This window comes from Diadema setosum, chromosome 1 (genome assembly GCF_964275005.1).
Source record: "Diadema setosum chromosome 1, eeDiaSeto1, whole genome shotgun sequence".
Taxonomy (NCBI): domain Eukaryota; kingdom Metazoa; phylum Echinodermata; class Echinoidea; order Diadematoida; family Diadematidae; genus Diadema; species Diadema setosum.
Window position 1 is genome coordinate 31,337,731 of NC_092685.1, and position 25,035 is coordinate 31,362,765.

The window sequence follows — 25,035 nt, forward strand, 5'->3', positions numbered from 1 at the left end:
GAATATATGCACTGAACTCTTGACAGTTGTATGCTTTTGTGTGAAGGAGTCTTCTTTCTTTGGCTTAAAAGAAATTATATTAGGGTACGTAGCAACGATGGAATGTCATTGGGAGTTTCATGAAACTAAATTCACTGTTTACAACCTGTATATGCATTGTTTATTTTCACACATTTGATAAGTTTTCAAATGCAAATCAGTGAAAAATCATATTTCTCCAAGATGGGAAATTGCAAGCTCTTTCCATGAAAATGATGAATCTTTGTTTTTATTCCATCATTGTGGTTTTTTGTCACAAATTTAACCACAGCACTCACAAAATTGTGGTTCAAATCCCAATTTACAAAATGTTATACAGTACTCTCTGCTTCAAGCAGAGCATTTCTTACCCGATAAGCGGAGTACCTGATTAGCCGGAGACCATGTTTCTTTCACTGCACCACATATACACTGTATATGCAGTATGCATGGTATCTCACTAGTTGCATAATGAAATAAAGTTGCATAATATTCTTCGCAAAATCCCCAATTCCTCTCACAGTGGTTTCAAGAAAAATGACATACAAACTCAACAGAATTATTGTTTTCTTTTACCTGACCTTGTTGATGACCAACTGTGAAGGATACCGATAATCGATAATCCATGGCGAGGCACTGCTTGCATGAGTACAGACTCACTATTCATGAAAGTATAATATATCCTGGACAAGTTATATCAACATGACATTGTACGAGTTAATGCAACTTGACATCGTAAATTTTGCATACAGCCGTAAATTCTGTTGTCCCTATTAATGTTGATCGTAAGTTTACTTTTTCACGAGCACTTCAAACCCCGCGTTCACATTGGTCCCCGCGACGCGGGGACAGCCACAAGAGATCTTATCTTTTTTACGGCTGACCGTTCACATTGGTATCTCATCTGTCCCCGAGCTGTGGGGGCATTTTGGGGCTTGGAGCGAGCTCTGCCACTTGAATCCAGGCACAGCGCATGCGCACATTTGATGACCACAGCTGGACGCTATCAATTGCGCCCCAAGGTCACTCTCCCCTCCAAATCTTGTCCCCGTACCCGACTTGCTTCGCGGGGACGAGGGGACAAGTCCCAGCGAGCGTTCACATTATGGTTTTTGAGGAGAAAGTCCCACAGCTCGGGACTTTCCCCGCGTCGCGGGGACCAATGTGAACGCGGGGAAAGAGAGGCTTAGAGTCTCAGTGGAGTTACATTGTATGCTGTAGCTTATTTTTCATATTTAAAGCTGGCTAGACACTTGTAGTGATTAGTGTGTCTCTGTGTGAATAGGGTAGAGTGTGGTGCTGGTGTAATGGTTCTTACACAGCATGTATAAAATTTGTCTACATGTTGTAGTGATGCTGCAAATTGATTGTTCACTGTACTTTAAGCATAGTAAGCCATTCCTTACTGAATTCTGAAATCTCCATAGACTTACAATATACAAGCCACCAGGTTCCTGTATGAAACGGGTTTAAACGTAAACCATAGCTCTCTGTCACCTCTCAGTACCTCATAATTTTTTTTCAGAATTTTTGTATACAAACACACACATTTCAAAGACTTTATGTGGGAAACAATGAGAATAGATTCAATTCAATTCAATTTCGATTCAATTTCAATTTATTTTCATATTTCTCAATGAAAAAATACATCAAATATAACAAAATTAAATGAAGTACATGATATCAAGCTTGAGACATACATAAAATATTGCAAATATATAAAACATATAGTGGTCGATCTATGAGGTTTGGAATCTGTGAATGAATGCTAAAGAAATATGAAGGAACCTACTTAAAAGCAAGCTTGTTGACCGTAGGTCCCACTTAAAATCGAGTTAAAGATTAAGATCGGGAGCACCGGTACGACAATGACCGAAACATAGAGAAAAAAAAAGTCCTATCAGGAAAATTTCTACTCACTTAACCGAAATGTCTGCCCGATAATCAGGTTTGATAACATGCATCAAAACTGTCTGTTCACCAGAGTAGGGTCCTACCCAATTAAGTGATACCTGATTATGCTGAGACTGTATTGTGTACTGTACTTGAGATAACGTGTGTACATGTAACTTTAGCATTTGAGGAATTATCATGATTTCATGTGCAACATTAACGATGAGTAGAACACCATGTTGCAAGTCGAATATTGAGTGATATTTGTAAATGGTCATTATCTTTCATATCATTTGTCCTGGTTTTGCTCAAATGTTGACTGCTTGTATGTCATCAATCACATCGATGAAATGGTAGATTATTTTTCTCTCATGACAATGGTCTCTCGTAGATTATGATAATTAAAGCAAGGTAACCTTGGAAACAGATTTCCAATAGATTTTCTCTGAAATGGATTTCGATTCAACTGTGAGAACAAGCATGTGACCATACAAGTTTGTACATACAATACAATGTACATGTGTCTGTGCAATCTCATAGAAATACATTGTATGCAGCAAGGTAATGCGGGGGCTACACACATCTGATGCTCATAACTGAACAAAGCGAGAGTACAAGAAGACATTGACATTCTGTTGAGGAAGGGGCTGTCAAAATTACATGGTTTCCATGCAAATTCAAGCCTGTGGGTTGCGAGGTGAAAGTTGCCTGTCGACTCGGTCTACAGAGATGTATTATGTAAATGAATGCTCCTGATCCACAGCACGATGCCACTGCCAGTACTGCCTTTTGAGACAGAGTTTGGCATTTGCTTATTGTTGGAGAATGGTATAGAAAAAGAAGAGCGAAGATCTCTAAGGCAGTCATAATTGTAGGGGCATTCAGTGTCGTACAGCAAGCAATGATCTACAGAATGCAAGTTAGGAAGGATGTTGCACACTACATGGGTCATGCATAATGATTGCTTCTCATACCTCTTGTTGAGGTCATGCATTTTATGTTAGCAGTGCCTCTCAAGTAGGAAATTTGGATGTGCAACAAGTACTGCATAACTGCATAAAGCAGCAAGTACAAACTTAGCATCACAGGGTCTCTGTACAAATGTACAGTAAAAGGTCATTCGTTGTATTTTCAGGTCATGCACCATGTATGGCGAGAGAATGAGAGAATGATACATTATACAAATACATGTAGATGTACAGCATAATGTCATGTTTGAAAAATTAATGTGATTCAAGTCAATGAACAGAGATGCAAAACATTGCAAACATATGAAATTGAATTACAAGCAAGTGGCATTTTGTTCAATAACTTACAATTTTGGAGAATTATATTCAGAGATTTGCAGTTTATTGGCTTTATGACATTTTTCATATATTTTTGAAGATAACATTTTCTCTGGTTTCATATACTGTTTTCATTGAGACATGTTGCATTTTGTCATTAAGAAAACAATATATGACAAAAGAGGGCAGTAGAATTCAAGTGATTCAGAAATGATAGATACTCTGTTGGCACAAATAATATGCATCTAAATGACAAAAAAAAAAAAAAAAAATTGAATGGAGAATGTGTATTCCTTTAAGAAAGGGAAATGTAAAGAATACTTCCTTATCTCAATTATGATCAATACAAGTATATTTTAGGCCTGTTATGTCGTAATCAGCTGTCCTGGGCCCCATTTCATAAAACTTGTTATCAGTGACAAGTTGCCATAGATGTGACAAGCTACTGAAATCCTTGCATCTGATTGGCTGAGAGCAAATTTGTCAAAGAAATGTGGCAGTTGTCACTGATAACAAGTTTTATGAAACGGGCCCCAGGTTACCTCGATAAACCAATTGCAGCAAAAAATTTAGCTCTCACTGTAGTCCATGCATGTCACAGACGATATTGCAAAAGGTGTCAAATCACTTTTGTTGTATCTGTCATGTGAACCGGCTGTGCCAGTAATGCTGGTTGACCCAAACACAGGGAATCAAATGCAAACCTCACGAAGAATAGGATATGGCCACTGCACTGCAGTATGATACTCATGGCTCATACTATGTACAGTACAATGTAGCATGGGGCATAGGGAAGCCAGTCAGTATTTCAAATGTTTTTAGAATGACTCTGTCAAAGTGCCTACTGATTTTATAGTTTCTGTGCAAAAATGCCTGCTGCACATCCACACTGTCAGCAGCAACTGTACAGTGTACATTTCACACAATGAGGAAAATGGAAGAACTGTCTTGATATTGAAATAGTCACACCTCTTCAAAGTCATACATACATGTAGCTTCTAGATCTTTGAGCACTGATGTGCTCCTGTGCATTTCCAGTATATTTGGTCGGTCTGGCATGACTGCCGCCATGAGTCGATGAGATAATGGATGGCACACTTCTGTTCACATGACACAGACTCTTCCAGCTGTAAACATGAGGGAGAAATGTGACAGAAAAAGCAGCCCATGCACATTATGAAATTGAAACCTGATGAGTCTATATATGTATTATCTGTCTCATACCATTTGAAATAAGGAAGATCATTAGAAGGAAATACGGTAGTGATTTTCTGTCAAGACCATTCCCACTGATCAGGTACTAGCCATCCCCTTTAAAGTGCAGCAACCAGTGCTGTCGTTGTATCTGTGCACATCCTCTAATAAATGTTCACTCAATTTACTTTGTTTGCTAATTTTTATGACAAAGGTCATTGTATATACTACAGTAGTAATGGATTAGAAAAATAAAGTGATTGGGGGTCTACATTATGTGTTACAGCTGTAGGCGCTATACAGTGTATTGTACACATAGGTGTTCATGGGAAGAAGTAAAATGTATAAATTCTTTGATACAGAGGGTACAATGTACTGTATATTGATCAGCCATAGATAATGTTGGATTTCTTGATTAGCAAAATTAACAAAGCACAACAATAAGTACATCTTTTATATAGCTTTCTGCCATTATGTCTTCAAAACAAAGGAAATATAATGCCTTTTCATGGTGGTATTGAGTAGATTTCTGTGCTAAAAAAAGAAAGAAAGATGTAAATGATCAGAACTTTCATTTCAGTGCTACAAAGGAAGTCATGATTGAAGGGGAATTACAATCAGAAGGAAAATGTTTTGAGCATGAGTAGTGAGATTGGAAATGGATGAAATCTGTATTGTTCAGTAGGGAAATTATGTGAATAAATAAAAGAATTCAGCAATACAATTTACAGGTTGTGTGTGAATTTCAGGTTACTCTATCATCAAGTATGATGTGTACCACCTCAACATACAGTGTACACGTTAGTTGCCACTGTCATGTGATTGCAAAGTTCCCCACAATGTTTCATCTGTTTCATTTACCCAAAAAAAAATGATGGGGAAAAGATGGGAGGTATTGGGGGGGGGGGGGGAAGCACAACTTTTTGCAAGACTGTTCAAGATACAAGAATGAAAATAATGTTTTCCATTTTTGTAGCAGTGTCTGCATGTATTACGTGTTTATTTCACCAAGATGATTTCAAGAACAATGGAGTAGAATGTACATAATGTAGAAATAAATGTAGTGTGAACAGAGATAATATTGAAGGACATTTGTAGGACATGTTTTTCAGTTCAGCATTTTTAAGACAAAAAATGGCAAAACCACAATGCAAAACTTTGGAAAGTTTCATATATTTGGTCTTTCTATATATCTGAACAAGAGATGTAGATCATACTACATGTATGTAAAAGATATAAGATAATTGTACAAAGGTAGCTACATCATCAATATGGCTGCTCAGTATGAACCATAAAAAGGCCTACATCTAGTGGCATATACTGATATTCATTTTGATACTCATATTATAGTGATTTTTTATGCCTCCGCCACGAAGTGGTGCCGGAGGCATTATGTTTTCGGATTGTCCGTCCGTCCGTCCTTCTGTCCGTCCGTCCGTCCGTCCGTCCGTCCGTCCGTAATGAATTTTGTGGACAAGGTAACTATCAAAACCTGTTGAGGTATCCTAATGAAACTTGGCATGTATGTGTATTAGGGGGTGAAGTTGTGCCTATCAACTTTTGGGTGCACATGCTCAAGGTCAAAGGTCAAAAGGTCAAGGTCAATACATAAAATTTCACTATTTCCACCATATCTATTGAATGCCTGAAGATATTTTCTTGAAACTTAGTGTATACATGTATTACCCAATCAAAATTCTCTGGTGAAAGTTTGGGTCATGAGGTCAAAGGTCAAAGGTCAAAAGGTCAAGTAAAAATATGAAAATTTCTTTTTTTTTCTCCATACCTTGGAAAATTGTTCAAGGTATCTTTATGGAACATAGTTATACATATACTGACTGGAAGTGATTATCTAGAGAATGTAGGGTTCATGGGGTCAAATGTCAGGGGTCAAAGGTCAAGTGCAACACTCTAAATTTTACTATTTCCCTCCTATCATGCAATGCCAGCAGGGTTTTGTTTGTTTTTTTTTTATACTTGGTGTATGCATACATGTGTAACCTAATCAAAATTCTCTGGAAAGTTTTTTTTTTCTTCTTTTTTTGCCTCAAAGGTCAAAAGGTCAAAGATCAAGTGAAAGTGCTGAACTAACTTTTTCCTCCATATCTCAGAAGTGGCTCAAGTTATCTTGAAACTTAGTACATATTATGCATGTTCTACCTGAAAGTGATTATCTTATGAATTTTAGGGTCAAGGGCCAGATGAAAATGGTAACAATTTACTATTCAATTCAGAAATTACACTTTTTCTCCACACCTGTACCTTGAAAATTACTTAATGCCTAAATGTATGAATGGGTCAAAGTCGAGTTAAAGTCCTTAAATCCCTAGATACATGCTCTCCTATTCATCCAATTAAACCTAGGTCAAGGAAGGTGAACATTCAACACATTTGTGACAAACTTGTCATTTCAATATTTTGCCAATTTTGTGAAAATGTAATCACACATTGTCCACATGTACTATCTACAAGTAGACCTATTGGGAAAATCATGCATTATGGCGGAGGCATACCAGTCGCCAAAGCGACATTTCTAGTTTCTTATTGGTCTAATTTATGTGGTTTTCTTCTCCTGCTTTACAGTTTTGGTGCCTCTTTTTGTCATTTTCTTTGTTGTTCAAAACCAAAAAATGTCAGATAAAGCTTTCATATGCTTCTATTCATCTTACTTGAAGAAATCATTATGTGCTTTTTATGAAGTGAATAAAGAATATAATAATTATTATAATAATTCTCATACTGCACTTACTTATTTGCAGACACTGAACACAATAAAAGAAGCGAGCTATTTGTACCGGCGTCAGTCAGTCCCACCCATTTTCCACTGCAGATAATATCTTTCATATATATCTAGATTGGTATGGTTGCAAAATTGCCCAAGCTGCTTGAACAATCACATTCTATATTTAGTTGTATGCTAATGTGCTATGCATTTTTTATTTATTCACTGCAGAGTATCTTGAGATTACATTTGACAATGTAAGATATTGAGTTGCTGAGTACAGCGAAGTATGAAGAGCCTTGTCAGTTTTTCCATTCGTAGGATGTGATGACGATTTGCTTGTAGTCGCTTCAATGTTTGATTCGTTTTCAGTGTTTTGAATAAATATGTGGAAAGGGGTGATGTGATGTTTAGATGAGGCTTGTTGAAATTCATCTTCATGTAAAATTTGTCATCTCATTTTACGAGAATAATTGGAGATTTTGCCTGCCTTGTGCTGACAGTAATTGAGTATGCATGAGAAAAATGGAGGGGGGGGGGGGTGGACAAGGGAAGATGAAGGCAATTGAATGACGTGAAGGAATCAGGCAAGAGTCCAGGGCATCTGTCCACATCCTGAATTATGATGGATGGTTTAGAGGGCTCTGCAGCCTCCCCATTGCCATTTGGATGTATTAAGGAGGAGTTCCCCTTGGGAATGGAATTTTCTGCAATACCCTGCCATTTTCAGCACGGGCTCGTCTCCTCATAGAATCGCCCACTTCGTACCTTGTCGGAAACTAACCGCTAGGTGCCATATTAGGCCACTGAAGCTTTTCCCAGCTCATTTCAAGCCATGAAGACGTCAATTCTTCAATACATGTAATGTCGCTTGAAAACTACACATTTGTCATACCTTGGCTATTTTGTCTGTGGTCTGATGAAAGTAGTTGATTAAATCAGTCATATTTATAATGCTTTTTCTCTCTTTTTTTTTTAAGCTGATGAGTTGATGGTATCGAAATATTCTATGTGTTAGTATTGTTCAGATTTCAAGATTGAGCATTTATTGTTTATCAATGTGACTAACATAGTAGATTGCCTTTGTGTGTGTGTTTGTGTGCAACAGGTGCCAAGCGGAGGAAGGGTAGAGCGGATCTTTCATTCCTGTTTCTCAGCATCCATGGTGGTACAAGGAGGAGGAGGAGGAGGAGGAGGAGGAGGAGGGGGAGGCTTGTTGGGCTCATCCTCTGCATCTGTCAGGGTTCTCCAGGAGGTGGTATCTGTCTCCAGCACACAGGGTTCCAGCCAGTCCCCCGAGCCGAGCACCTCTGCTGAGAGGCTGCCTACCAGGAGCAGCTTGAGCAAAAGGTATGGTGCCTCTGACAGGTTTCCCTTACAGGTCCCTCTCTCTCAGATCATCCCCAAGTATCATCCTCTTTGTTGGGATTCACACTGACGCGAATTGGCAGGATGCAAATCTTGAGAGCTGCGTCGCGATCAAAATCTGAAGATTTTTGCATGTGTGGACATAAAAATCCCTCTCTTTGCTATCAGCATCGCGATCCAAATCCCAAGAGCTGCTTGTGATTATTTCAGAATTATTGCAATGATTTGAGAAATAATGTGATAATTTGTACTGTGGGGAGTGCGTGAATGCTGGAGGAAAAAGATTTTGAGATTTTTTATACCATCAGTCCAAAACTGCATGATTAAACAGCGCGCGAACACAAATGTAAGGGTCACCATTTCGGTGGATTTGGGGCATGTGCACTTTGTTTGACATGGTATCATGATTGCCAATTAGCAGGATATTTCTATCCATCTGATTGGGCACAAAAATCTCAGTATTTGGATGGCAATTGTTATCCCGCTATTTTGTCTGTGTGAATGCAAATTGTATATAGTGCTAAGGATCCTCTGTCATGTTTAGATTGAGAACAAATAATAAGTTCTAAAAAAATTGAAGTAAGACTTTAAATATCTGAAGTTGCATGGTGTTAAGTACACTCGTAGGTGAATCACACACCAGTCACAATGCTCAAATAAGAGTTACTGTAAAATGAAGAATGTTTGCAGACATTTTAATTTCGCGAATTTCAAGAGCGCCAAGATTCGCGAAAATAAAATGCACGCGAAAGTTCTTGTCTACAATGTATGCATTGCACGCCAGTGGCAGTTCGCGAAAATTTCATGCCACAAAAGAGGCCATTGGCTCCAATTCGCGAAAATTTCATGCCGCGAATATATCATGTTTTACAGTACTTCATTTATAATCATTGCTTTCCTTCTGCCTTCATACGCAATATGTATGTCATGTGTAATGCCCTACCCAGTTCCACAAACTCAAACAAGCCTTTAAAGATAGCAAAAGTTAACATCAGCTAGCTTGATAGCATTACCATCGTGGTAATCTTCTGTGTGATTTATTGCCCTGTGTAGCTGTTCAATTACAATATTTTATTATCAGTCTTATTCTGCTTGCTTCCTCTTGTTATTATTGCATACAGTTTAATAAATCCTGTAATGCATACAGTTCAAAAAGATTTTTGTAAACAGTATGTCTCACCAGCAATTAATAACAGAATATGATCTAAATCTTATGAAGTGTAATGTGAAGAAGATGTTTACAAGTAGTCCTCTGTATGACATATTGATATGAAAAGTCTAAATAGATGTGTACATATGCACAAATTTTTAAAGCATTTCCACGAACATATTTCAACTGGCTGCAAGGCTGTTGATATTGCGAGCATTATTGAAAAGACTGGAAGCTCCGACCTGTAGTGTATAATGCAGACTCACTCCATGGATATATTTGGCAGTCCAAGCACTTCCTTTTGCTCATGTTTTTTGCATGTATACTTTCTTTTTCTTCTTTTCCAAGCGTGCTGCTGGGAGTATGAGGTTTATTATATCCCAGTGTGGTTGTATAGCTGAACTAGATTGAAATGCACCTGCAAATTCTGATAGGATTAGGGGCAGGGAACGTGGATGGGGCTCATCGTGTTTTATTTTGAGTCCCGTTTATCAGCAAGACGTTGTGTGCATGCATCAATTTCACTGTACCGATATCTGCTGGGTGGCGGCGGGTGGGGCAAGACATATTTTGTTGGAATTCTTTATGAGATGCACTTGGCAAATTATGGCAGAGCGTAGACATGCCTATACCCTTTGACAGCCAAGAATTCCTGGGGAATATAACTATCCGTGAATAATAGTAATCCAGGTGATAGCAAAAGCGGTAATATCATGTGTAAGAGAAGTATAGTTTTCTGAATAAGCTCTGTAATGCAAACACTTTACATTCAGAATATGTGTAGGAGGTACAGTTTGTTTTAATTTGCAGCCAGAAACGGTTCATTAATGGCTAGATTTACAACGTACAGTGTGGCTCGTATGTGTCTGGAAATGATGTGAGCAGGATGTTAGAACTGACATTAGAAATGATAGAAATGTTTCATGGTTTGAATGATTGACTGGGGATGTCTTCATCTAGCAGTTAGTTGCTTCTACAAATGTATTGGCAGAGTGCATGAATGCACGCATACACCCATGTTGTCATTGCATCCATCTCCCAGTACTTGTCGGGAAGTTTATGAGGCTCCAGATGGCATGAAATTTCAAATAGTATCTTGAAAACATACATTTTATACTGAATACAAATGTTGTTACCTTTTGTCTACACATTTGCTAAATATTGGGGTTGTTATGAGTTGTTAGCCACAATTATGTATTGATTTCCAGTAACAGTGAGCTGTATTCAAGCAATTCAAAATCAAGTCAGCACAAATTGGTGGACTCGTGCACAAATGTATGGCTGTGCAATCAAAATCACAGGGATGTAATATGCACAATTGCAAGTAGATGTTGTCAGTCCACTTGCTGCTCAGCAGTGCTCGGGAAGAGAAATTGGGCAAATAATCTATGTAAAATCAATGCCGAGGCGGAGTGGTCATGTAATGTGATGCATACCGCAGAGCAGAACCACCTCAGCTGTCTCTTGATCTTGGTGGGATATTACAGGCACTGCTGAATGTTGATGTGGAGCTGCAGGCTTTCCATTGCAAGAGAGCACTTAATTGAGATGTTACTCTAATATGACGATGTGAAATAAATACATGTACATGTATATGGCAGGAATAATTGTGTATGTGTGTGTGTGTGTGTGTGTGTGTGTGTTTGAGCACATGTGTGTGTGTTTATGAGTTTGTGACATGTTCCTATTTACTTTATATAGGGTACTTGCATGTACAATTGTATGAATAAATTGTGATGCATTAAAAAAAAAAATTAAAAAAGATCTGGAAAATTGTGGACTTCGAGCCTTTGCCTTCGTCAAATCAAATTAAGAAACTAATTGAAGATGTCTGCACACTGAAAGCAATACCCCTTTCAAGCTGATAATCAAGTTCATGGGTAATTTTTGTTCCAGAAGTTATCATCGTGTCCTTTCCTGTTAAATTGGCAACTCTATAGATGTATTTTATACAAGAGAAAGATTGGATGAAACTGGTTACATTCATAAAATATGTACAAATATCAAATATTTGCTAATCTTAGAGGAAAACAGGAACATTTTAATCTTTTAATATGAGTTGCTAAGCAGCTACAAATGGATAAGCTTTTGATACTTCTGCAACAGCAGTATATTGGGGGGGGGGGACACCATTAAAGAATATACATTTGTACATAGTCTATCTTATAAACATATTAAATGTAAAAGTAGTATGACAGATACAGCACTAAATCACAGTGTTGTTTTTAGACTTGATGGGTTTTTTAATGCTGTATACAGAATGCATTTGCCCCAAATGTGTGCAGATAACACAGCCATCACTCTGATACTTTACTCAACTGTAATAACTTAAATGATGGATGAAAGAGCCTCCTGTAACTCGTTGACTGAATATACTGTGTTTGAGTCACGGTCATTAGTTCTCCCCTATGTCCACTTGGCCAGTGAGATGGGTTGAAAAGTGATGTTAATGATGGACTATTTACGTTTCACACTCATGGCAAGTTAGAAGTGAGGTAGCCCGACCAGACACTGTGCAAAGCACAGCGTCAGACGGACAGGGCTTCACTGTCAAAGTGGGGAACAACTACAAAACTTATAACAATTTATACATTACTTATAATAGACAGTACGTTACTCACATAAAGTGCATGCTTATATTACAGAAGGTACATAAGTCCATAGAGAGCCCTCACGATAAGTCCATTGAACAAAAAATGGCACTTTCTAGCGCAATCTCCGACCGCCGGGGTTCATCGTTGCAGAATTCAAAATGGCACATTGACCACTTAGCAAATGCATGTTATGCGTGCGCGTGCGTGGCTGGAAGTGCAGCGATCTACTGCGTGTGTGTGCTCTTTGGTAGCAGCACGCACGGTCCGATCGCGTGAACTCCCAATTACTAGTATCAGATGTACTGTTCGCGTATGCTGCATATAATCTTCATTTTCAGTAAGTTGTGAAATGTGTATGTCAATATCGATAACATAGCTATGTAGTGTCACTAATGAAGATTACATTTGATGAGTTTGAGGTGACAAAAAATGATGTCAAGTATCAAAACTCAAAGCGAACGTAAAGCAATAGCTGAGCTCTCTTTTTGTTGTGGGCCGTTCCGGTACAGCCCTGTCGCTATTTATACAGCGACTGGGCTGTGTATAGTTAGAAGTGAGGAGGACATATTGCATCATACAGTTTGCCAAGGGATCATTTCTTTTCCATGAAAGCACTAGACAAACATACATGTACATTGTGTGTACGAACACATGCATATGCCCAAACATATACACACAAAACATATTACGCACACGCGCACACACACACACACACGCGCGCACACAAACACACACTTACACACAAACATTCATGCTCAGTTGTCTGCATTTCTTGAATGCATCTCAGCTGTCAGTGTAGGGTAACATTTTATGGTGATGCTCTTAGATTAGACTGCAAGAGCCCTGCAGAGAAACTTAAATGCCAAATGACTGCGTTTGGTCAGGCACAGAACTATCTCATATCAGCAAAAATATCACAGACACCCCTGACATTCACAACCATACTGAGTATTAAAACCACAGCTATCCAGTAGACACAATGTCTTTTGTTTTTGTTTTTGTTTTAAAGATATAGTGTTGTTGCCATGAATGTGCTTGAACTTATTGTCTCAACCACTGTACAGAAATTCAATTTCAACTATTGCATCACACATTCTTATAAAGATTGGAAATTGCTTCTAGGGCAGAAAAACCGGTATGTCTTTAGTTTGCATGTACAGCTCAGTAGTGTCTTGTGGTCTTTGAAATCTAGATGTTTAATGATAGGACAATAGGAATGAAAAGCAACATGATTGTGTTGCAGGCACTTGAAAGTATTACAGGGAAATCAATGTTATCCAGGCAACTGTGTTTAGATTGTACTTTCCAAAAAGCAGGGGGAAATCCAGGAATTCCGTAAAGGAGAGGCACCTTTACAAAATTAAAGGGGAGGCGCACAAGCCCCCCCCCCCATTTTTTTTTTCATTTCTTTTGTTTGAACAAAAAATAAAGAGGGGGCGTGTGCCTGATGCACCCCCCATCTGGATCCAAAACTGAAAAGCATACATGTTTTGAAGGTGCCAGTACATGCAATTTTCTCCTCAAACAAGCATACCCTAGAAAATCTCCAAAAGTGATTAGCAAAGAATGAAAAAGACTGATGTGCCGAAGCGGCAAAAAGCATTGTGTGCATGTGTAGATGTATGGAACTATGAGAGGACAGGGCTTTCCTGTATGAAAATGTTATTTACAAAATGGCTGCAGTGTGCTAATTGAATGCTACTCAAGTGCACTTTTAGTTTCAGGCGCAGGTTAGTGTCATTGGACTATTGTAATTTGTCTGCATGGAGATGCACTGAGCTGGATAAATTTTTCATTATAATGATATTTCCAAGTCAATGTGTCTTGTCTATCTACCAGTGTCAGCCAGAAGACAGAAGTGTGGTCGTCCCTGAGCGATATGGAGAACACTGTTGCGCAGAAGTACCAGTGGAACAACTCGAAGAACAGTCGCAAGCTGCTGTTGTCGCTGGGTATCGACTCAAGAAACATAGTGAGTATTTTGCCACAACTACATTGGCTCGTATACAGGAAGAATATAGTTATAAATATGTGCATGACTTGTATTCTGTGTGATAATCGTCCTGCAGCCTTACTGACACTTGTAGTGAAGATGTGCTACTTTCCCTTCCCGTCCATGTGTTATGTAACCACTTACCCACGATATATATTAGTGAGTGTGGTGGGCAGGGTGTAGTATGAGATGTATAATCCATAACTAAATGGTAAATTTTGTGCCCAAGGTACATCAACCTGATAATACTTCATTTGACCCATCTTGTCCCAGCTTGTAGAATAAGGGTGATAAACTCCTTGTGAAACAGGGTGTAATCCCACTCGGGAATGGGAAGCCTTTATTAGTCACTGTTGAAAGTGTCACTTGATGTGAGGACAAGATGCAAAAGTAGGGGTGCCAGATTTCGTCACTTGCAGGGCGTGATGCAAGAATCAATTCACTTTTTTCTGCCGGTGAATGGAAGATGTTATCATGACTTCTTGACATACATGCAATCATATATGTAAAGATGTGTGAACGTACAGCTGAAGTTGAAATAGTGATCATAGAGAACTTTACAAATCTCAGCCTTTGTATTTCAAAGCTTCAAACCATCAACAGTGCTTAGTAGAAGTCCATAGATGCTTTGGCACATTAAATGCATTTTGCCTTTCAATTCATAAGCCCCAGATAAAGAAATGAGGGAAGAGAATTTCTCTTTCATATTTGACTATCGGTAGGCATATATACAGAAATGGAAAGGTGGAAGGATAACTAATCAACATTAAATTTGATTGCTAATTTGATTCTAATGTTGACTAATTTATTGGAATGCTGATTGGAGGAGAGGTTTTGAGGGAATGACCCTTTCAGAGTACCATGGTCCATGATACTACTCGGAGAGAATGCTCGTGGCCACAAATATGTGCTTCCCAAAAGCTCTGCTTTAATTTTTGTCGTTTGCATGGCATTTTGACCTGGTATAGTATATCCTGACGCTATATCACATAAAGCATAATTCATAGCCAGGATTATTCCATGATTTTGTGAGAATGCATCCCCCTCCCTCCCCACCCTTGCTACTTTGATGACTTACTAATAAGAAGGGCTTACAACCTGTAGACAGAGCAACAAATTGGTGTGATATTAATCTATTGCCGCACAGTATTCAATATGAGTCCTGAGAAATGATCACGAGGATCCTAGAACAAGATCTCAACCATGCCAGACTTACAGCCTGGTCACTCCTGCACTGCTGTGTGTCTTGTCTGCCTTAGTGACTGTCTGTACCTCATTACCTCCCACCAGTATTTTTCCATAACACACCTGTTATGTTTTTTGTTTGTTTGTTTGTTTGTTTGTCTTTTCACCAAAGATGATGTTTTGTTATCTTTGGTATCTTGCCTACATGTTTCTTTAGTCTTAATGCTTGTGTTTCTGAGTAAGCATGTCATGTTAGTGAAATTGTGCTAATTGTTTTCTTTATAGATACTAAAACGGGGGGGGGGGGGGGGTTACTTTGTAAGTCCACAAGTATTAGGGTTTCCAACAGCTGTAATGTACATGTTAATTGCGTATTAAAGACATGTTTCTGGCCAATTGTTTTGTCAAAGCTAATGTACACATCACACTTTTGGAATCAACCAGAAAACAACAACAACAACAAGATTATAAGCATCACTTGAAATTGAAATTTTATAGTGTGAGGTTAGGTGGGGGCAAGAAAAAGACAATCAGGAACATATTTTGACAAAGTTACATATCTGTGCTTTATTGTTATCAAAGAAGAATTTTAACAACTGAACCACATCCATGTTTGTAGTTTATGGCGTTGACTGCATGGATTTGTACTTGGATTTATTTTCTGCCAGTTGAGACTTTATGAGAAATTTGTTTCATCAACGTTGACAAGCTTAAATTAAGTTTTTTCATAAATTTCTATATGAAATGCAAATTTTTTACTGACACACCTTTTCAACTGCTTTTTAAAATGCATTGAACAGTGACACCGGTCTTCCATTGTAGTCATAAGTGTGCTCTGTTTTCATGCATTGTACTTATGAAATGAAAATTATGTTTAATAACCTTTGACAGGACAACAGAGTTAAAATAAAGATATGAATCCTGATTTCTGCATTGGATGTGTGAAGAATGAATGGCCAGGGTCTTTGTACAGTACTACACTTCCTTACCTTTGACACTCATTGCTCTTTCCCTTACTGTCAATAGAACGTTTTGAATAGATCTGGTCCTCCATTTTCCTTATCTAAGTATGTATGAAATTAATTTTGCAGCAACATTTAATGAAATCAATGTTTAATGTCTTCATTGTGGATGAATTAACTATAGGTTGATATTGTGCTGCTGTAGTGTCCCTGCATGTTTTACTTAATAAACAGTGATAGATCTTTCTAATGCATTCTAACTCCCTTTATATGGTTAATTGGGGGTTTCACTTCACTAATTTGCACACGTATGCGTACATTTAATGGCAGGGGTGTGAATTGTTAATCTAATCGAAACTATTAGCATCTAGACACTTATTCCAAGCCATGCATACATTGACATACAATGTATATGGCTATTGCTTGTTTGTAATCTTTTATAGCGCTGAACTAAATTACCCATTCCTCTCTCTGTTCCTTTATGCTGCATTCAGTATAACCCATTTGTAGCTTTAAAATAAGCCCATCTACAATGTATGCTTTTTCTAAGCTCAGGCCCCTTTTGACTCCTTTTCTAAGCTATTTGAGTATCTTCCATAGGGGACATTTGATGACGATATGGGATTTTCTGCATGTATAATGCTGTGGTCTATTGATGGAATGAATTTTAGATCCTCCACATCGAAACAAGATAGCTTTTCTTTTACCGTTTTGTAAATAGACTGTTATTATATTCATGCATAATGCAATGCTTTGTAGAGTGCTTTGCACAACACATTGTGATGGAAAGGTGATGAAACAGCTTACTACTGTGTATGTCATGAATTTTACAGGGTTATATTTTCATGAATTTTGCAAGTTAGGTGCTATTCACGAATTTAACAACACACAAAAATGTTAATTTTGATCCTGACATGAATACAACATAATACGCATACATTTCTCCATCTGTTAATACTGTACTCCACAATTGTGAATCAACCTCGTGTGAAATCATTGGGAAGTCCAGATTTGCAAAAGACATGCTAAATGTATGGTATATACACAGTATATTACTAATATTACAATCAGAAGTCAGGCTACAATGTAGAACCACATGCACAACTGAAGTCATGTGCAGATACTTTAAACTATGGCAGCTTCCTTGTAACTTATGGAGCTCACAAATGTGATAAGTAAGGTGTTTTCTTACACCCATTGCAGACATTTATCATTTCTTTAGTAGTTCTGACGGTAAGGAATGACTGCATGTAGGGGCTTGAATGTATTTACAGGTTGGCAACAGGAACCAAAGTACTGACATTATATATCATTCGTTACATACATGATACCATTATACAGAATAAGCAGGCCTACAAATGTACATTTAACCTTGTTTGCCCCTGAAGACCTTATTTTTCCATACTCGACTCACAATGTCCCATACACAGTCGCTAATTAGCGTGCTGTAAAGAAAACTGCAATTTTCAACAGAATAAATAAAGATTGTCCTATTAAATGTCTTTTATAGTAGCTTATAATTGGCACAGAGGTATGATAATATATCTACCACACCTCCTTTTTAATATGCCATATATGTGTTTTTTTCCCTTGATATCACATACTTTTAGCAACTTACATGTATGCCATGCCATATATCTTTGCTTTGTGTTCAGTGAATAATGTGCTCTATTCAGCAAGAGCTACTTAATTATTTCGTTTTCTCATGTCTTTCTTACGTGACGCTTCCATTGACACTCGCAAGCTTGCCATGAATGAAACAAAACAGTGGCGTTGACCTCCAATGATCATAGAGAGACCGAACATTATAACTATTAATGATTGGGCCAACTGCTTGATTATTCTTTGTTACAAGTTAGATCTGACATACACCCTTGTAAATGAGGAAGCACTGTACACAAGGTTGGAATGGGCCAACATCGTACAAGTATCCTCTATCGTTGGCTCATCATCGATGCCAATTACTGCTAATGGTTACCTGGAAAAGCGTGGCATAGCCGAGGAGGTTTCACGGTGGGCAAAAACATGGATAGGGTGTTTGCTCCCTGTTGTCCTTTCTACAGTAGATGTGATGCATCATCACTGTGGTAGAGACAAAAAGGCGTAAAGGAAATGTGTTGTCGTATTGGTTTTGATGTCTGTTGAATTAACAACATGCAAATAGTTTATCCAGCAAATAAGTGAATTTATTCAGATATAGGAATGTTTGTTTGTTTGTTTGTTTGTTTTGTTTGTTTGATTTTCTTGTTAGCGAGAAGTCTATCAGAACGCTTTCCAAATAGTTGTCTAGTAGGTCAGGGGACTACAGTGTTGCTTGCAAAAATCTCATCTGTAAACAGAATAAAGAAAGTATTTTTTTTTCTTTGTTCCTTTTTAATTTTATCCTCTTGAATGATGTGTAAGAACATACATGTAATATTATGTGTGTATGCTGTCCAGACATATGCAATTAGGAGAAAATGTAATAGAGATGTGACAAGTAATATAATTCATGAAGGAAGTGGATCAATGATCAGTTAGTGATGTCACAATCTTGTGATGAGATGTGTCTTCAGATCTATGCTCACCAAAAAAGAGTGTGCTTTTATATTTTTTAGAGGTCTAGATGTGTGCTTTTATTTTTTTTAGAAGTCTAGATGCAACTACTGCAGATTTAAAAACACGAGTGTTAACTTTGCAACTGATGGACAATGAATTTGAATGAGTGTTAGAGGGTGTGTACGGTTCTGGTCGAGGTGAGGATTTAGCTTTTAACGCTTTGAGAGATATTCAGAAACCACTCTATGAGATGTCAAAGAGCATGCAATTCTAAGGGGTATCAAAAATTTATTTGATGAAAATCGGTTTTGAAATGGCTGAGATATCCAAAAACAAAGTGAAACAAAGAGATCCTAATAAAAGACGTGACCTGTAGTCTTTTATTATCATCACCTTTTTGGATATCTCGGCCATTTGAAAACCAATTTTCATCAAATAAACGTTGAATCCTTCTTAAAATTACATGCTCTTTCATATTTCATAAGAGGTTTCTCAGTATCTCACTTAGGAATGTTCAAAACATGAATCCCCATCTAAACCAGAACTGTACAGTCCCTTTAACTGTTATATTATTATGACAGTGAATGTATGGCTTGAGCGTAAGCAGCTAACATTTCATTTTCATAGCGGGTTTGATTTGATGCACCCTAGAATTTAAAAAAAGAAATAAGATTTCTAAGCATTGCCATATTTCCTTTATTCCCTTTGCTGTCAAAATCTAATACCCATATACATTGTTCAAAGGCAGTATTATGAGTATTTAAGAACACAGCAACATCAAAATACATAGCCAAATGTAATTACCCACTGCTGATGGTGTTTTACCTGTTTTACTGCACTGGCATCATGAACATGTCTATGCATTGTGCAAGTGAAAATGATTAAATTGGTAACACGCATAAATTTGTTTGGATTCTGCACTGATAACCAGTCCCACCGCTAATGCTTGGTCTGATTGGTATGAAATGAAAATTGCGCTCGAGGACTGTTTTCTCCCCCTCCCCCCTTTTTTTTTTCCTTTTTTTTTTTTCATGCTTCTCACAAACAAGTTGTGGTTTTCTGCACTGGGCTCATGTGTGGTATGTCACTTTTTTTTTCTCTCTCTCAACCAGTGCTACATACCAATACTAAAAGCTAACAGGCATTTTAAAGATTTTTAATATACTGATGGTTTCTTTATTGCTGATGACAGCAGAAATGAAATGGATTAACCATGGCTGATTATCATTTCATGCAAGCCTTCGGGGTTGGCCTGTATGCCAAAATGATTTTAAAACAGTAATTTACTGAATACCTTAGTTTCCATCCATCACTTATATAGAGAGATGTACTTATACCAGCAGTGGCTGATCCAGAGGGGGACACACTGGGCACGTGCCCCTCTTTATTATTTTTTGTTAAAACAAACGAGACAAGAAAAAATATGGGGGGATGCACCCCCCCCCCCCTTTACGGAATTCCTGGATCCGCCCCTGACCAGGGGTGCTTTCCTTATTTGCTGCTCTATAATCCAAGAAGTTTTAACAAGAATAGTGCTTTAATGTCACAGTATTTAAAGAGCTTATGGAGGTGTCAAAGTTTTGCCAAGTAAGACTTGATTAATCAAAGGATGGAGGCATACGTGTAGAAACATAATGCTCTGGTCAGAAAGGAAATGGCATACAAATTGTAGAATATGGTTGTGTAAGGCATTATATTCTAAGACAGTGATTAAAAGAAAAAAAAAGAAAAGATGAATGGAGTGTTGATAACTCTAGCCAGAAAAAGACAGGACCATCATGGACATCACCAATGATTACTGTCAGGTTAGGAAATTGTAGATGTAATTTAGCATTTTCTGCCATGTTACGGTGTTTAGAGTGTCTGTGTATCACTACCCTGGTCATCGGAACCAAACCTGTGCCTTCAGTGCATATCTCTAGCTCCTTCAGTCAGGACAGCCTCACCTCCCTGGTCAAGAGCATGCCTTGCTAGGATCTTTTAAGAGACCTACTTGCCCACTTGCCCTGAGCAGGGCATTGAGTTGTTTCACCTCCCTACGTACCTTGGACAACTCAATTTTACTGTTGAGAACAATGTAAAATGATTACGGGTATGGTACTTGCCTGTTAAGTATGGATCCCTCACCTAAATGCCTATTTGGAAATTGGGAGATGGAATATCTTTTTGTAATGCCCTGATATGGTACTACAATGTATTTTGAATCTATAGGCCGTTTTCGCAATGTATCGAAATTTAGGGATGTTTCATTCCCTGCAACATAAAGACAAGTTATTCCAATAACCTGCTCTTCTTAAAATGAAATTCAATTGCTAGAATCCAGTTTGCATTGCTTGTTGCTATGTCGGACAAGCTTTCAGGTTGTCAGGAATAACCTCTGTCTAAAAGGTATGCATAAAATATGTGTTACGAAAACTGCCTATTAACTGCTAAAAGTCCCTCTCCAGTCTCTGATCTTAGAATCACAATTTCCTCTCACATTCTTTTTGTATTTTTTCTCCTGTAATAGTACATAGTCCCTATTCCAACCCCTACCACAAAGAATGTGACCAGAGAATGAACTGAACAACTGCACATCTGTGGCATCCTTTCCATTGATAGGACAGTGCTTGGGCGTATTATTTGTAACTTGACAGGTCATTGTGATGGTATGTGTGTAATTAGTCCGTCTCTCTTTCACGCCCGCCTAATCACCGGCTGCTGTGGTGCCAACTGTTGTTTTCTATGGAATTTGTGTCGTGCCCATCCGTGCATTCTGTCTATGGTGAGCTTGTACGGATGACACTTGCTTTGTATTTCCCCATGGGGGCTGTGTGTTGCCGATGATGAGCACACACCGTCAAGATTTTGCATCGTATCCCAGAATGCCAGAGGCCAGTTTGATCATTCCACCTGCAACAGGGTGACTTACCACCTACTCTGCATTGACAAGAAAACTTGATAAACCAATTCTTGCATACAATTTTTTTTTCTGTGCCACCAGAAAATACTGTGAAATCACAAAATTATCACAGCTGTTTTCCATTGTTGTTGCAGTATATGTTTGAGTAGTTTTTGATTCAGTAATGCTGCAAAATGTGCGGTAGTGTTTCTTTGCCTTCTAAGACACTATAGCACTGTGCAAGCAGAGGCAATATTTTGTGCATACCCTTTTCATTTCACATACAGTATAATGTGCTCTGTTCATCTTGCCTTGCACCTTTAGCAAGTGAATGAGCACTATCTATCGCAAGTGAATGAGCACTATCTATCCCTTTACTATCAATATTTTTCCTCTATTTAATTAAACTTGCAAAGCTCACTGTATTATACTCAGTTGCAGCCTGTGAACTGATACTGAGGAAGTCAGAATTCTCACGTGAACTGTATGTTTCGATGTGGAGTTTACAGAATGAGAATGAGCACTACATAGATGTGTATGTTTAATCTCCCTTTTGGCAGCATGCTTGTTGACGCAGTAATATCCTATGAACTCACAGACAGCATGCAGAATGCATTCTCCTTCAAGTTAGACTATTATATATGAAAGTTCAAAGAAATCAAAGCTCAATAAAACTTCATGCGCAAAATTAATGGAGAGAGTATCCACAACTTGTCCTTTATCTATTCATTACCTCCTATTGGTCACAATATGTTTACAAAAAGAGTCACAGCCTCAATTGTCTACTTTAAAAAGATGTAAAAAATCAAAAAAAGTAAAACCTTTTCATGTACTCTTTTACTACTTTACTTGACATGAAAGATTCACCTTCCTTATTACACATCTGACATAAGATGGTAGTCCTTCCAAAGAATGATTTCCTTTTGCATTGCAGTATTAAAGTTGGAATCCCTGGATAATCTTGTCCTCAAATGAGTGTCTTATCTTAGCAACGGTGCAACAGTTGGACTGCATGTGATACAAAATAAGAAGGCCATTGTGATGGTTTGGGAAGTCTTAACCTGTTGAGGATGGTTCGATTTTGCTACAACATGCTACAACACATGTTTCCCATAGACGCTTGCCCAAGTATACTCGGGGCTCGTCCTCAACGGGTTAATATCTGTATGATAGCTAGGATTATTCACATTGATAAAAATATGGGTCATTTAGATTATCAACATTGTATCATGTGTACTATTTCAGTTATGGCAGCTATAAAATTCAGACCTGATTGCTTCCAGGTACATGTAGATGTACACATTTTGTAAAAATGTTGAAGGTTTGCATAAAATGGTGCTTCCTCCAGTGTCTTTTAAATCAAATTATGCAGATAATACTTCCTCATCCTCTTGTGATTTTGTTGTAAATGGTTGTTCTGTTTGTTTGTTATTGTTTTGGTTTTTTTTTTCATTAACCTCTGGGATGGTTATTTATATCACACTCATTTGGTTTGCTTGCTCGTGCTGGCTGTTGGAAATGGGAAGAGTGTATTCCCAAATATCTGTGTTGGCAGTGACCTCATATACTTCATTTGCATGTGGTTTATGGGTAGTGTTTCATTTTGAAGATAGACGACCTGTTCATGTACAGTATTCTCAGTAGAAACTGTTACGGGAAATGATTGTTTACACATTAGGAGTACAGAATTTTACTATCAGGTACGGATAACTTAGTGGAACAAAATATGATCAATGTCTTTTAGAGTGTATGTTTTATTATGAAAACTGAGAGATCATGTACATCTTGTGCATATTACAGTGCCATGAATAATTTAACGTGCTTCTGTAGCCAGAAGTATTCTAGAATGGTGTGATGTCATTTAAATGCAAATTAAAGAGGACATATAAATATGCAATGTTACATAATTTTCCCCTTTCATGTGTGTGCAGGGAGGCTCACCTCCCTGGTGTGTGGAAGCCACAAGAATGCTGTCTCAGCTGATAGTAGAGAGCAACCCTATACAGAGCTGTGCAATACATGTACAATGTAGTATGTTTGTTTTATGATATGATATCAATCAAACTATGGCAGGTGTAAGAGTTGGTCAAAAATAAATAATGTTTTTGAAGTTTAAAGTGTTTTTCTGAAATTTTCCATTTACAAAATACGAGACCATAGTGTCCATCTTATTCACATTTACCTTTTTAACGTGGAGAGGGATTTGGGCTTTCACATTTGGGATGATGTATCAAATGTACTTTTGTTTTGAGGAGGGAAGTTTGGGAGACAGGTCAAGCCAAATCATGTGGGATGGACCAATATCATGTCATGCTAGAAATAAAATGAGGTGAGACACATATCCCCAACACCTTACAAAGTAACATTACCTGAGTGGTGGTGGAACAAGTGCTGGAGAAGCATCCATATCACATATTTATGACCGCTCACACTTCCCACGCCAAAAATCAATGGTCCGGCCACCTACATTGTTGGTCATCTCTTCTGATCCCCACTCCTCCCCCACCCCATCCTCTTTGCACCACTATCACACTCAACTACAGCTGTCGTCAGGGCGTGTCGGCCGGCCTCTGTTTGCCCAGGAGCTCGGCATGCTTACCCCCCTGAAGCCGGGAGAGAGCGCAGAGAGGTCCTCTTCACAGGGCGGGGCCGGAGGAGAGCTGAGCAGCGGCTCGGAGGATGCCACGCCTTCTACTCTGTCTGCTCCAGAGGTGGGTTTCTTCCATGTGACATCTCAGTGTCGTGCATTCTGCTCCAATACTTCCTTGCAAAGCGTGTCCATCCATTAAAGGAGAATGAAGCCCATAATATGTGAATTGAGGGAATGCAGCAATATTGGCAGAAAACATCAGTAAAGTTTGAGGAAAATTGGACAATTTGTTCAAAATTTATAAATGTTTGCAGTTTTGGTGCAGCCATCGATGGATGAAAATACTCTGACACCTTGGCCCGAATTCACGAAGGTGGTACAAATGAAACCATGGTTTAAACCATGGACAAAAACCATGGCGCGCCAAGTGTCGCATGAAATATTTCGTTATGAAATCAGTCATTTCGTCGATGAAATGATTATTTTGTAACGAAATGACAACATTTTGTAACTAAATGAACATTTCGTCCACGAAATGACAATTTCGTTAATGAAACGGTCATTTTGCCGACGAAATGACCAATTTCGTAACGAAATATTCCGCGCGACACTCGGCGCTCCATGGTTTTTGTCCATTGTTTAAACCATGGTTTCATTTGTA

At 38.2% G+C, this 25,035-nt stretch overlaps 1 protein-coding gene across 1 annotated transcript in view; it reads left to right on the forward strand.

Annotated features, from left to right (window-relative positions):
* The window catches only part of LOC140231421 (uncharacterized), a 44,498-nt gene that overhangs the window by 8,190 nt on the left and 11,273 nt on the right, over positions 1-25,035 (forward strand). Inside the window, exons 3-5 of the mRNA XM_072311583.1 lie at positions 8,222-8,463; positions 14,065-14,197; positions 24,328-24,495. Of these exons, the coding sequence (XP_072167684.1) occupies positions 8,222-8,463; positions 14,065-14,197; positions 24,328-24,495 (543 nt within the window). The remainder of the gene's footprint in view (positions 1-8,221; positions 8,464-14,064; positions 14,198-24,327; positions 24,496-25,035) is intronic.